At 38.9% G+C, this 11,096-nt stretch overlaps 1 protein-coding gene across 2 annotated transcripts; it reads right to left on the bottom strand.

Moving 5' to 3' along the window:
• Positions 1–428: 428 nt before the first annotated feature.
• On the bottom strand, positions 429–3,826 carry LOC131364996 (tumor necrosis factor receptor superfamily member 11B-like). Of its 2 annotated transcripts, XM_058408538.1 has the most exons (4): positions 3,699–3,826; positions 2,458–2,839; positions 1,968–2,138; positions 429–1,214 (listed from the first exon to the last, which is right to left on the bottom strand). In XM_058408538.1, the coding sequence occupies exons 1-4, from the start codon at positions 3,711–3,713 to the stop codon at positions 907–909; spliced, it is 876 nt and encodes a 291-aa protein (XP_058264521.1). In that variant the 5' UTR covers positions 3,714–3,826; the 3' UTR covers positions 429–906. The 2 variants fall into 2 exon arrangements, with proteins under 2 accessions (XP_058264521.1, XP_058264520.1); XM_058408537.1 differs by lacking the exon at positions 3,699–3,826 and having other exon boundaries at positions 2,458–2,983.
• Positions 3,827–11,096: the final 7,270 nt, after the last annotated feature.

The raw sequence follows: 11,096 nt of genomic DNA, 5'->3' as shown, positions 1-11,096 counted from the left end.
CTGTGAACGCCAGATCAAATTCTAGTAGTATCCCCTGTCTGAACCTGCACACCACCCTAACCCTGTTTTCCAACCCTTCCTGCCTGCTGTGTTCAGACCTTTTATCTGTTTCCAGCTAAAGCTAACTAAATTTCATTATTCTGTGTTTTGGGATTTCCCATGTTTTATTTTTAGCCATAGGACATGGATCTGACCAGGCAATAACACTGCTTCCAGAAAGTCATTACTTTTGTATGTATGTTTTTTATTACTTTGCAGATTTAATGACCATTCATTGAAATAGACATAATTTCAAATTTGAAGCAATGATTAAAAAAAACAAAAAAAAACAACAACAACAACAACAACAACAACAAACAAACAAAAAAACACACAAAGAGGTAATACCGTTGCATGAGGCAGGTAGTCTGGCAAATTATTACTATTTCTTTTTAAAAAAAGCAATGTCGCAAAAAAAAAAAAATGACAGTCAAAGGCAATAATAAAATATTAGCTGCTCATTTGTTTTATCTGTACAACATAATGGAAAAAAAAGTTAGCCACTGATTTACAGATAGCTAGAAATGTATTTAATGTACAGACATTTCAAACAAAACGAAACAAACAAACAAAAACAACATAAATATCGAACATATTATATCTTCTTTAAAAAAGACTAGGGACAAAAAATTATCAGGAAACACAGAATAATAAAAAAAAAAAAATTCAGTGTGTTTTTTTTTGCGATTTTTTTCTGGTAAAAGACTTTTAACTTGACCCTCAGTGTAAAATTGACCAATCTCATGTGTACGCTTATTAACATTGCAGTCCGGAGACTTGTGGGTTTTACTTCATCAAGTTTTGACTATTTTATCCATAAATACAAGTGCAATGCAATAAAATGTGAACTTGAAGGAAAGAGAGGAATCACTTGTGATCAAAAAAAGTGTTCCTGCATATACGGACTTCATCTTGGATCTTCTTAAGCCTATGCTCGATTTTGATGGTCAGGTTGTGGCTCTTTATACCGGCCTCCTGCAGCATTTTGGGAAGGTTGTTGACCTGCTGTTCTGTAGCTTTACTAAACCACTCCTCCAGTTGCAGGAAACAGAAGTCCTGATCGGATAAACATCTGTCTGATGAATTTGTTAACTGCCAGATGAAGCGCTGTAATTTCCGTGTGCTGTGATTCTTGAAGATTTCTATAAAGGGCTGGATGATGAATTTTACCCAACCTGGCAAGAGAAACAGGACAAAAACATCACCTAAAAATAGTGTTTGTATCCAGTTACCTTGCCTGATTCATTATTAAAGGAACACAGTCACTGTGAGTATGCAGGAATGAATAATTTAACATCAGACCCATTTCAGAGCTAAAAACAAAGCACCTTCTATTGTATAATTCATTAGGATGCCAAAGCATGGTGCAAATGGTTTAGGGCCAACTATTCAACCAATTATCTATTGAAAAGGCTTGCATGAGCTTGAATTATTTGTTATACCTCAGCGCTATTAAATACCCAAATCTGATTGGTTGGAAGTTGCTGATTCATTTTTGCCAGACAAATCACAGGTTTTTTATATGTATGCACTTGTTCTAATTCCTTCTCACTCCTCTAAATAAATAGCTTGTTCACATCATGCTGACTAATCTACTAGGGGTTATTGGGAGGAAACGCTCACCTCCGGTTTTATCTCGAATGTACATTCCAGTCATGAGCTGTAAGCCAAAACCACAATCCTTTCATCTCCCTCCTCCCTCCCACTAAACCCAGCCAAGTGTCCATAATTAGCACACAGTTTTAAACCTGATGCGTCTAAAATCCATAGTGTTGCTCATATGTTTACTACTGTCAGCCAAGAAATGTGTTGCCAGTGGTAACCATGTTATTTCCTAGTCTAGGAGCTCCCAAACCATTCTAATATTATGACTTCCCTGATTCTCCCTCTTGTTAAACTGAAACCTAGCAATTTTAAATAAAGCATACCATCACGTGTGATACTGCTGCAGCTAACACACACATTATCCATATAACTGGTGCCATGGACCAGAAGCCTCTCGTCTGATTTGCACTCTGTGCGTGGATCACATTCCAAGCGTCCGTCTGCAGAACGTCTCCTCCGGCAAGGCACACACACCGTGTCTTTCAGTGGAGTACCTGTTAATAATAATGAAAAAATTCTTAAAAACTTTTTAAAGATCAGATTCATTATTATTTTCTCACCATAGTCTGTTTTATATGCTTGCAGTAACTTTTACACACACAAAATAAAGTTTAATAGTTGCACCTCTTGTAAGAGAAACAGATTAGAGGTACAAAAAGATGGAAATGCGAAGCGATCACCTATGTGAGAAAGAATGATAAAGATCTGTACTGTTTTAATGAGTGGAAAAGCTTAACAAGTGCAGCAGCTAGAGTAACACGATCATCAGGTACTCTAATTCTCTCATTCTCATTAGTTATTTAACAGAATTACCTTTTTCTTTGACTCTGTATCCACTTGGACACACCGAATGTGGCCGGCAGATGTCCGAGTCGAGATAAAAGCCTTCCTTGCACCCACACACACGGTTAGTGGAATTCGTGCACTTCTGTACCTCCACCTGATCTGGCCGACACCATCTGCATGGTAGACACGCATAGATGTAGTTCCAGACCTCGGTGTATAATCCTTCATCACAGGGCTTGCAGATGGTTTGATGTGTCGCAGTGCAGTGCTTCTGCAGACGGTAACCTGGAGGGCAGCGGTTACACAACAGTTTCTGGCCAGTGGGAAGCTCTCGCAGATACGTGGTCTCATTTTGAGCGAGTATTAATGATACTGTGCTGCTGTAGAGCACCAACACTGTGAGAATAAGCTGCAGAAACAAACACACACACACAATAATATCAGGATCTTTCACTGTCATAATGATTACTGGAATAAACCTAACACAAATCTCAGCCTCAGTACCCAAAAGGAATTATGGTGGTTTTTCCTTCAGCCACATGGCCCCAAAACTCTCAGACATTCCGGTATAAAATTATATATATATATATATATATATATATATATATATATATATATATATATATATATATATATATATATATATATATATATATATATATATGCACTTTAGAGAGAGCAATTCTCAAACAGCACAAATCCTGAAACACAGCCTTGTCACTGATGTGGCTCCATCTTTAGGTGTGAAAGCAGCAGCTTTAAAACGAGCTCTTGAAGGAGGAATAACTTTTCAGGTAAAAGGTGGAAAAGGAAAGTAACATACCTCACATTATAGAGTGTAAAGATGTCACACAGAACATTTCACCAGGTTAAGACCTCCCTCCCTCTCTCTCTCTCTCTCCCTCCCTCTCTCTCTCTCTCTAAGTCTGTCTTCACATGACAGTTTCAAACCTGAACGTTTCTTCGTCTCCATACCGAAAACAACCCCAACAAACACACAAAACCGTCACAGCACGGCTCTAGTTCTCTCTCTGACCAGGAATTGCGTGTGTTAACGCACAGAAATAATAAATTAAAAATAATAATAAAACAGAACAGAATAAAACTGCGCCAAACAAAGCCCCCACAGTGCTCGCGCCGCGCCTCAAAGAGCAAACAAGCACGAGCGCTACGTGCCTGTGTGTGTGTGTATGTGTGTGTGTGTGTGTGTGTGTGTGTGAGAGAGAGAGAGAGAGAGAGAGAGAGAGAGAGCGCACGACGTCACCTACCTCGCGGGTTTGCATAGTTGCGTTGCAGTGCGCGTGTGTCGCTCCTGGAAGCTGATGTCAAGGCGGAGGATCTCCTGGCTCTTTATAATACTGTCTGCCTGCGTCATGGCTGTTCCAGGAAAACAACAAATCACACACACGCACACACACGCACGCACGCACGCACGCACACACACACACAACTTCAATCAGTTGGAAACGTCGGTTAAATAAAATAAACTAATATTTACCGCTCGTGCTAAATGCGTCTCTCTCTCTCTCTCTCTCTCTCTCACACACACACACACACACACACCCACACACGCTTGACCTTGAATCCATTTTTTTTCCGCAAAATTTGAGTGATTTTACCATGGATAACAATTCATCTTTTTTTTATTCTCTTTTTTACATAAACATGGAATCTGTGTATGTTATAGAGCTGACTTTTATTATATTAGAATAGAAAGCCTTTATTTGTCAAATTAACTTTACAATGAAACAAGCTGGAGCTGGACAATGAAAGGGGCTGGGATCAGATATAATACAGTTTGGCACAAGGGCTGTGATGAAAGGGCCCCAAACTGACTATTGGGGCTTGAACTCCTGACTTTCTGTTCAGTAATCCAAAGCCTTGACCACTGAATCACCACTCCTCAGTACGTGGTAGCCTATTCATATAAACCAAAACTGAGAGTGAAAAAACTTCTAGTCTATTAGCTACATGTGTTATAGTAATTCAGTATTTGATTAAGAACAAGTGCATGGAAATTTTTCTTATCACAAAACACCTAGTGATTGCTGTGGAAGCCTGTATATATATATATATATATATGCAACACATGCAACACAAAACCCTCTTGTAACCTTCTCAAACTACTGAGCTGTCCTCACAGCTGCTTACAGCCATGATTACAATACTATGTTTGTTCTGCCAAAGAAAAAGTCCTTCAACTTAAGATAAATGTAATTACTTTTAGTATATAAATCATATCCTGGAAAAAAACTCATATAGCAAAGTAAACATAAAAAATACCCTGGAAATGTACAAAAAGTCACATCCTAGGGACAGTTTTTAAATTATAGTAGTAAATAAAATTGAAGGGGGAAATATGTATCTCCATATCTCCAAACAAAACAAAACATTTATTATACTCTTTAATGAACATCAGGATGAAACAGAATCAGCTCAGATGAATAAATCAGTTGTTTTCAAATTTATTTTTTCATTTTATTTTAATTTTTTCGGGAAAGCTAATGCTGTTGCGATGTAGGTTGTGTGATATGATGATATTTGTCACGTCACACGGAGAGACTGAACACAGGAGGGAGCCCTCTCCCGAATTCTAACTGCTCATTTCCGGTTCCCATGCTCATAAAAGGAACTCATTCACATTATTCCACATGAAGTATCGTACCAGTGTGCACGTACCAAGCCTTTCTGATTATAGTATTAAGATATTCTGTGTTTTGACCCTGTTTTGGTGACCTCGATCTTGTTATTTAGTCTAGTGATTCGGATTTGTCTCTGTCCTCTGATTTTCTGGTTTTGATCTTTTCTGCTCTGCCTTTTTGACTACGTTTTTGCCTGCCTCTGGCGCGTCCTTACAGGATACTTTTCCTGCCAGGAATCCAGTGGATTTACAAGCTATCATCGTAAGCCAAGGCGCTGTCATTCAGGCTTACCAAGAACAGGTAGCCGCGCTACAGAGTGCTAACCCGCTGCCTCCCGCTGCCTCCCGCTGCAGCTGCCGTGGCTCCCAGTTCGGGCCACCCAGGCATTCAACGTACAGCACAGTTAGTGAGACAGCGGTTCTGGTGGCCATCCATCCGGCGGGATGTTCAAGCTTATGTGGAAGCCTGTGACACCTGTGCTCAAGCTCGCTCAACCCGACAGCTACCCGAGGGCCTGCTCCTCCAACCACTACCTCTCCCTCAGTGTCCGTGGTCCCATATCTCCGTGGACTTCATCACAGACCTACCTGAATTTGAGGGGTTTACTACTATCATGGTCATCATTGATCACTTCTCCAAAGCATGTAAGCTAATTCCTCTCAAGGGTCTTCCCACAGCCATAGAAACTGCCAAGTGTATTGTTGAACATGTATTTCTTAACTTCGGACTACCAGAGGACATTGTGTCAGATCGGGGGACTCAATTCACTTCACGACTATGGCGAGCATTCTGCAGTAGACTAGGGATCAACTTGAGCTTCACATCTAGCCATCATCCTCAATTGAACAGACAAGTTGAAAGGCTTAACCAAGAAATCGGAAGATTCCTTCATTCTTACTGCAGTAGAGACCAACACCTCTGGAGTGAATTCGTACCCTGGGCTGAGTATGCGCAAAACTCCTTGATTCACTCATCCACAGGCTTAACTCCGTTTCAGTGCGTTCTCGGGTTCCAACCACCACTCTTCCCCTGGTCAGACGAACCGACTGACATCCTGGTGGTTGATGACTGGGCAAAGAGAAGTTAGGAAACATGGGAATGAGCCCACGTGTGTCTTCAAGGGGCGATCAGGAGGCAAAGTGCTCAGGCCAATCGCCACCGACGCCGACATCCCATATACCGAGTAGGGCAATTGGTATGGCTTTCGACTAAGAACTTGAGGCTACGCCTCCCTTGCCGTGAACTGAGCCCAAGATTTATCTGCCCTTTCCCGATTATCAGACAACTGAATCCAGTTACATACCGCCTCCAATTACCCCCTGCATACCGCATTTCACCCATGTTCCATGTTGCACTTCTTAAGCCTTATCGAGGGGCACACCCGGTCTCTTCCTTGCTCCAGGAACCTTCCCCTCCTCTAGACATTGATGGGTCCCCAGCGTACAAGGTGGCGGCTCTCTTGAATTCACGCCGGATCCGACACCGACTACAGTACTTGGTCGACTGGGAGGGGTACGGCCCAGATGAACGCTCTTGGGTTGATGCCTCGGACATACTAGACCCCTCTCTGATAGAGGACTTTCATCGTACCCATCCTGGGAGACCAGTCACCTTACAATCACCTGCTGTGTTTATAGGTATCAATTTGAACAAAAATACTAGCAACACTAGTAATGCAAATAATCCTTAACTAAGATAAACATATTGAACTTACCTTGTGGACATGAGCATAAATTTTGCCGCCAGTGAAAAGATACATTTAAGATACATTTCAAACCTGCCTCCTGGTTTGTTTTTGAGTATTAACTAAACCCTCTGGCTCAATCCTAGCATGCACAAAACATCTACAACATTCACCTATTGAATTAATGACATCCCTAATTACATTGCTATAGTCATGCAAAATCAGTCTTTTTTTTTACCTGGTCATTCCCACCTCTATCGACCAGTAAACAAGTGGTGCCATCCTTTGTAGAGTAGGATAACACAAGCTCTACCTGTCCCCGTTCTACGTACATGATTTTACACGTGTGCATAGCTGAGTAGTGTCACTCTGAATGGCGGAGACAAAGATTAGGTAAGCCGTCTAAACTTAACTCTTGATTTCACTGGTATTAATAGCTCTGGCATCACTGGAATTCGATCACAGTGGCACACTGTACATTGCTTCATAAATGTATTTTTGAAATAAGCGTTTGGTGTTTTTGGATTAGGTTTTGCAAAGCAAGTCATAATGTTGTTGGAATTAGGATATTGAAATAAAAAGCTAGTTTTGAACTGAAAACCTGCCAAACCCACACTTATAAAGACAGACAGATGATCCGACACAAAGCAGACTTATTGTGACCACCAGCAATGGATTATTTTCCAGCTCAACATCAAGTGTTTTATATCTTTAATACCTTTATATCTTTAATCCATTTTTCATTTCAAATTAGAAGTATGTTTAATGTTGACGAATGTCCGATGAGGAGTGGATTGAAAGATCGATTATTATGCAAAAAGTACAAGCAAAAAGGTGTGTACTAATAAGCCATATGTTTAAACTAATGTGGAAATAATTAAAAGGCTGGCTGTGTCTTTGTCATGTCTCACTCCACAGTGGTGGTTAATATGTAGCTCATATGAAAGTAGACACTCAGGGTTTTTAGAATTTGTAGATTTTCATAAGTGTTTCTGATTTCCCCTAACCTACTAAGGGCAATATATTCATAGAAAAGTTAATTAAAAAAAAAAACGTTTTTATGCAAATAATTCTATCTTCAAAGAAAACTTCAAAGAAAAAAAAAATTCTATTCGTTATCTTCATCCACTGAAATTTGGTGCATGGTTATGCCAACAGAGGGAAAAACCCACATCTCACACTCAAAGCCACTGAATCCTGACTCATTTTATACCTACCCTTGATCGTTAAAGCAAAATAGCAAATTCCTGTGGCATTGTCAAATATCTTATCTTATCTTATCTTATCTTATCTTATCTTATCTTATCTTATCTTATCTTATCTTATCTTATCTTATCTTATCATGGGGAAACCTGTGGTTTTCACCCCTCATGCTCACTTACAGCAGACACAACAGTCACTCCCTCACGTTCTTGTTTTATAAAGGGGAAACCTGTGGTTTTCACCCCTCAGACTCACTTACAGCAGACACAACAGTCACTCCCTCACGTTCTTGTTTTATAAAGGGGAAACCTGTGGTTTTCACCCCTCAGACTCACTTCCAGCAGACACAACAGTCATTCTCTCACGTTCTCTTGAAGTCTACAAAATAGTAAAAATTCAACTTGCTGAGAAACCAAAAGGTAGAAAAACACCTTTTGTCATGCATCCCTATTCCACAAGCATTAGAAATCATTTTGATGAACACAATTTGTTTAATTATTTAATGAATAAATTAGTTAGTTAGTTAGTTTCATGATATTGTTTTCTATGTGAAGTTAAAAAGTGGATTTCTTTCTCTCTGTTACACTCCCTTACAGTCTACATCATTATTATTAATGATGAAGATCGGAAGAATGAATAATACGACCCAAAGCGTCTATTATTTATAATTGGCAGAGATATATATCAAGACTCATGACATGTGATCAATATGAAATAAAGTAGTACTCTGGGATTTTTCTCAGCAAGCAGAACCCATTAAGGATATTACATAAATTCCTCTGAAATAACCTCAGATTCTATCTCCATTCTTAACTCACCCTCGTTAAATATAGCAGGATCTATGCATAGGCATGAACATGTCACTTAAGAACGCTTCCATGTCTTTTGCTGGCTACTTTTAAAAACATAGGCTCTTAAATGGTTTTGTCAGGGCGTATGGCTCTGTAAAGAACCGTTAATCTTTCCATTGCACGAAAGGTTCTTCATAGTTCTTTATACTATAAAATATCCTTTCACACTTAAAGGATGAACAGCAGTGATGCCATAGAAGAAAGAGTTTTTGTTTCCCCAAAAGAGCATTTCGGGTTAACGGTTCATAAAAGGCCCCCCCCTCTATTTTTTAGTGCTTTTCTCATAAAGAACAGTTATATAGACTAAAAGAAACTATAAAGAGCCTGATGAAAATGCTCAATTGATGTCAAAGCTTCTTCATAGAACCGTGACCTGACCTGACCTGAAAGTGTTATGACACCTAAGAAAAAAGGGATTTCTTTACGAACCATTTGCTGAAAGGTTCTTTGGGGAACCAAAAACTGTTTTTTTTTCTCTTACATCATTGCAAAAAACCCTTTTGGACTCTTCCTGGTACCTTTATTTTTAAGTGCGTGGTATAATTAAGGATCTCATCTTGGGCTTAATTTAAATCTACATCTGGATTTCTGTGAAGCTTCTTCATCACAGGGTGTACTGTTAAAAGCTTCTGAATATGAATAAAACATCGCAGTTGAAGTTGCAGAAAACTAATATGTAGAAATTCAAAATTTGACGATTTTAGAGGAAGTTAAAAAGTGTCAGGTTTTTGTGGAGTTTGTAAGAAAGAAAGTCTTATCTTATCTTATCTTATCTTATCTTATCTTATCTTATCTTATCTTATCTTATCTTATCTTATCTTATCTTATCTTATAATGGGGAACACTTGTGGTTTTCACCCCTCATGCTCATTTACAGCAGACACAACAGTCACTCCCTCACGTTCTTATCTTATAAAGGGGAAACCTGTGGTTTTCACCCCTGACGCTCACTTCCAGCAGACACAACAGTCATTCCCCCACATTCTCTTGAAGTCTACAAGATAGTAAAAATGCAACTTGCTGAGAAACCACAAGGTAGAAAAATACCTTTTGTCATGCATCCCTATTCCACAAGCATTAGAAATCATTTTGAAGATCACAATTATTTAATGAATAAATTAGTTAGTTAGTTAGATAGTTACTTTCATGGTATTGTTTTCTAAGTGAAGTTAAAAAGTGGATTCTTACTCATTGTCGTCTCTTACAGTCTACATCATTATTACCAGTGACGAAGATCTGAAGCCCACGTGGTGATTCATTTGGTTTTAACAAAAGTCCCATTGATGAATTAATTCTAAAAGATTCCTAGCTTTTAAATGTGAAAGTGTTTCTGAAAGTGACGTGCCTTTTGCTTTTTTGTCCTTTGCTCTTTTGTCATGTAGTTTCAGTACACGCTGTCCTGTTTGTGTATTCTCTCATGGATCATTGTCATCGGGCAGAATCTGGATCTTGAGGCCAAAACAAACAATCACTTCATTGTGGCCTTGGGTATCAGATCTGCTGTTCCACAGGAACGTTTCTAGTAACCAGTGAAGGTAAATTCTGTGTTTCCCAATGAATCACCAACACACAAATACTATAGTTTAATTACAGCTTAATATAGTTTAATTATATAATTAAATTATATAGTATATTTTTCCTCTTTTTCCTGTGAGGAAAGAGAGAAAAACGCAGAGTTGGGTTTAGAAGATTGAATTCTCATTTTATTGTCCCCTGTAGTGGAAAATTTAAATTCGATGTCTCTTAAACAAAGCGGAATAGCATTGGTTGGAATAACACTGGTGTTGATCTTCTATTTCGCTGGAGGAATGGAAATGAACTTATAAGTAGATTTCCAATCGGTATAAACAAATGACTTTTTTTCTGGCTGCGAGCGATTAAATTCAATCAGGACACTCTTGGCTTTCCTCTTTTGTGATAAACTGATACAGAAGATAATGGCTCCAGTTTAGCACTTGGGGCATCTCAGAGAGCAGAAAGGGGTTTGATATCATCATTCACTTTAAACAGAGAAACATTTGGGGGAGAACGAAATGAACAGTTGAATATATTGCCCCTAGTAGCTTAGGGAAAAATAGAAATACTTATGAAAAAGTACAAATTGAAAGTGTCTGCTTTCATTAGCGCTTCATATGAACCTTCACTGTGAAGTGGACCATGACAAAGTCATTTAATGCTGAACATGTGCAGTACAAAACAAACAAAGATGAAATAAATATCCTTGTCATCCTCAGTAGAAGCATGTGATGTGAGATCATAGTTTCTGTGACGCCCACTCAAAATCCT

Source organism: Hemibagrus wyckioides, linkage group LG14 (genome assembly GCF_019097595.1).
Source record: "Hemibagrus wyckioides isolate EC202008001 linkage group LG14, SWU_Hwy_1.0, whole genome shotgun sequence".
Classification (NCBI taxonomy): domain Eukaryota; kingdom Metazoa; phylum Chordata; class Actinopteri; order Siluriformes; family Bagridae; genus Hemibagrus; species Hemibagrus wyckioides.
The sequence above is the reverse complement of the archived record's forward strand: the minus strand, read 5'-3'. Positions and strand labels throughout refer to the sequence as shown.

Bases quoted from the DNA above. Each gene is read 5' to 3' on its own strand.
- LOC131364996 (XM_058408537.1), bottom strand. From the start codon at position 2,890: ATGACAGTGAAAGATCCTGATATTATTGTGTGTGTGTGTTTGTTTCTG. The intron at 2,139-2,457 runs GTAATTCTGTTA...TATTATTAACAG, and splicing joins ATACAGAGTCAAAGAAAAAG to GTACTCCACTGAAAGACACG. The intron at 1,215-1,967 runs GTATGCTTTATT...TTCTCTTGCCAG, and splicing joins CAGCAGTATCACACGTGATG to GTTGGGTAAAATTCATCATC.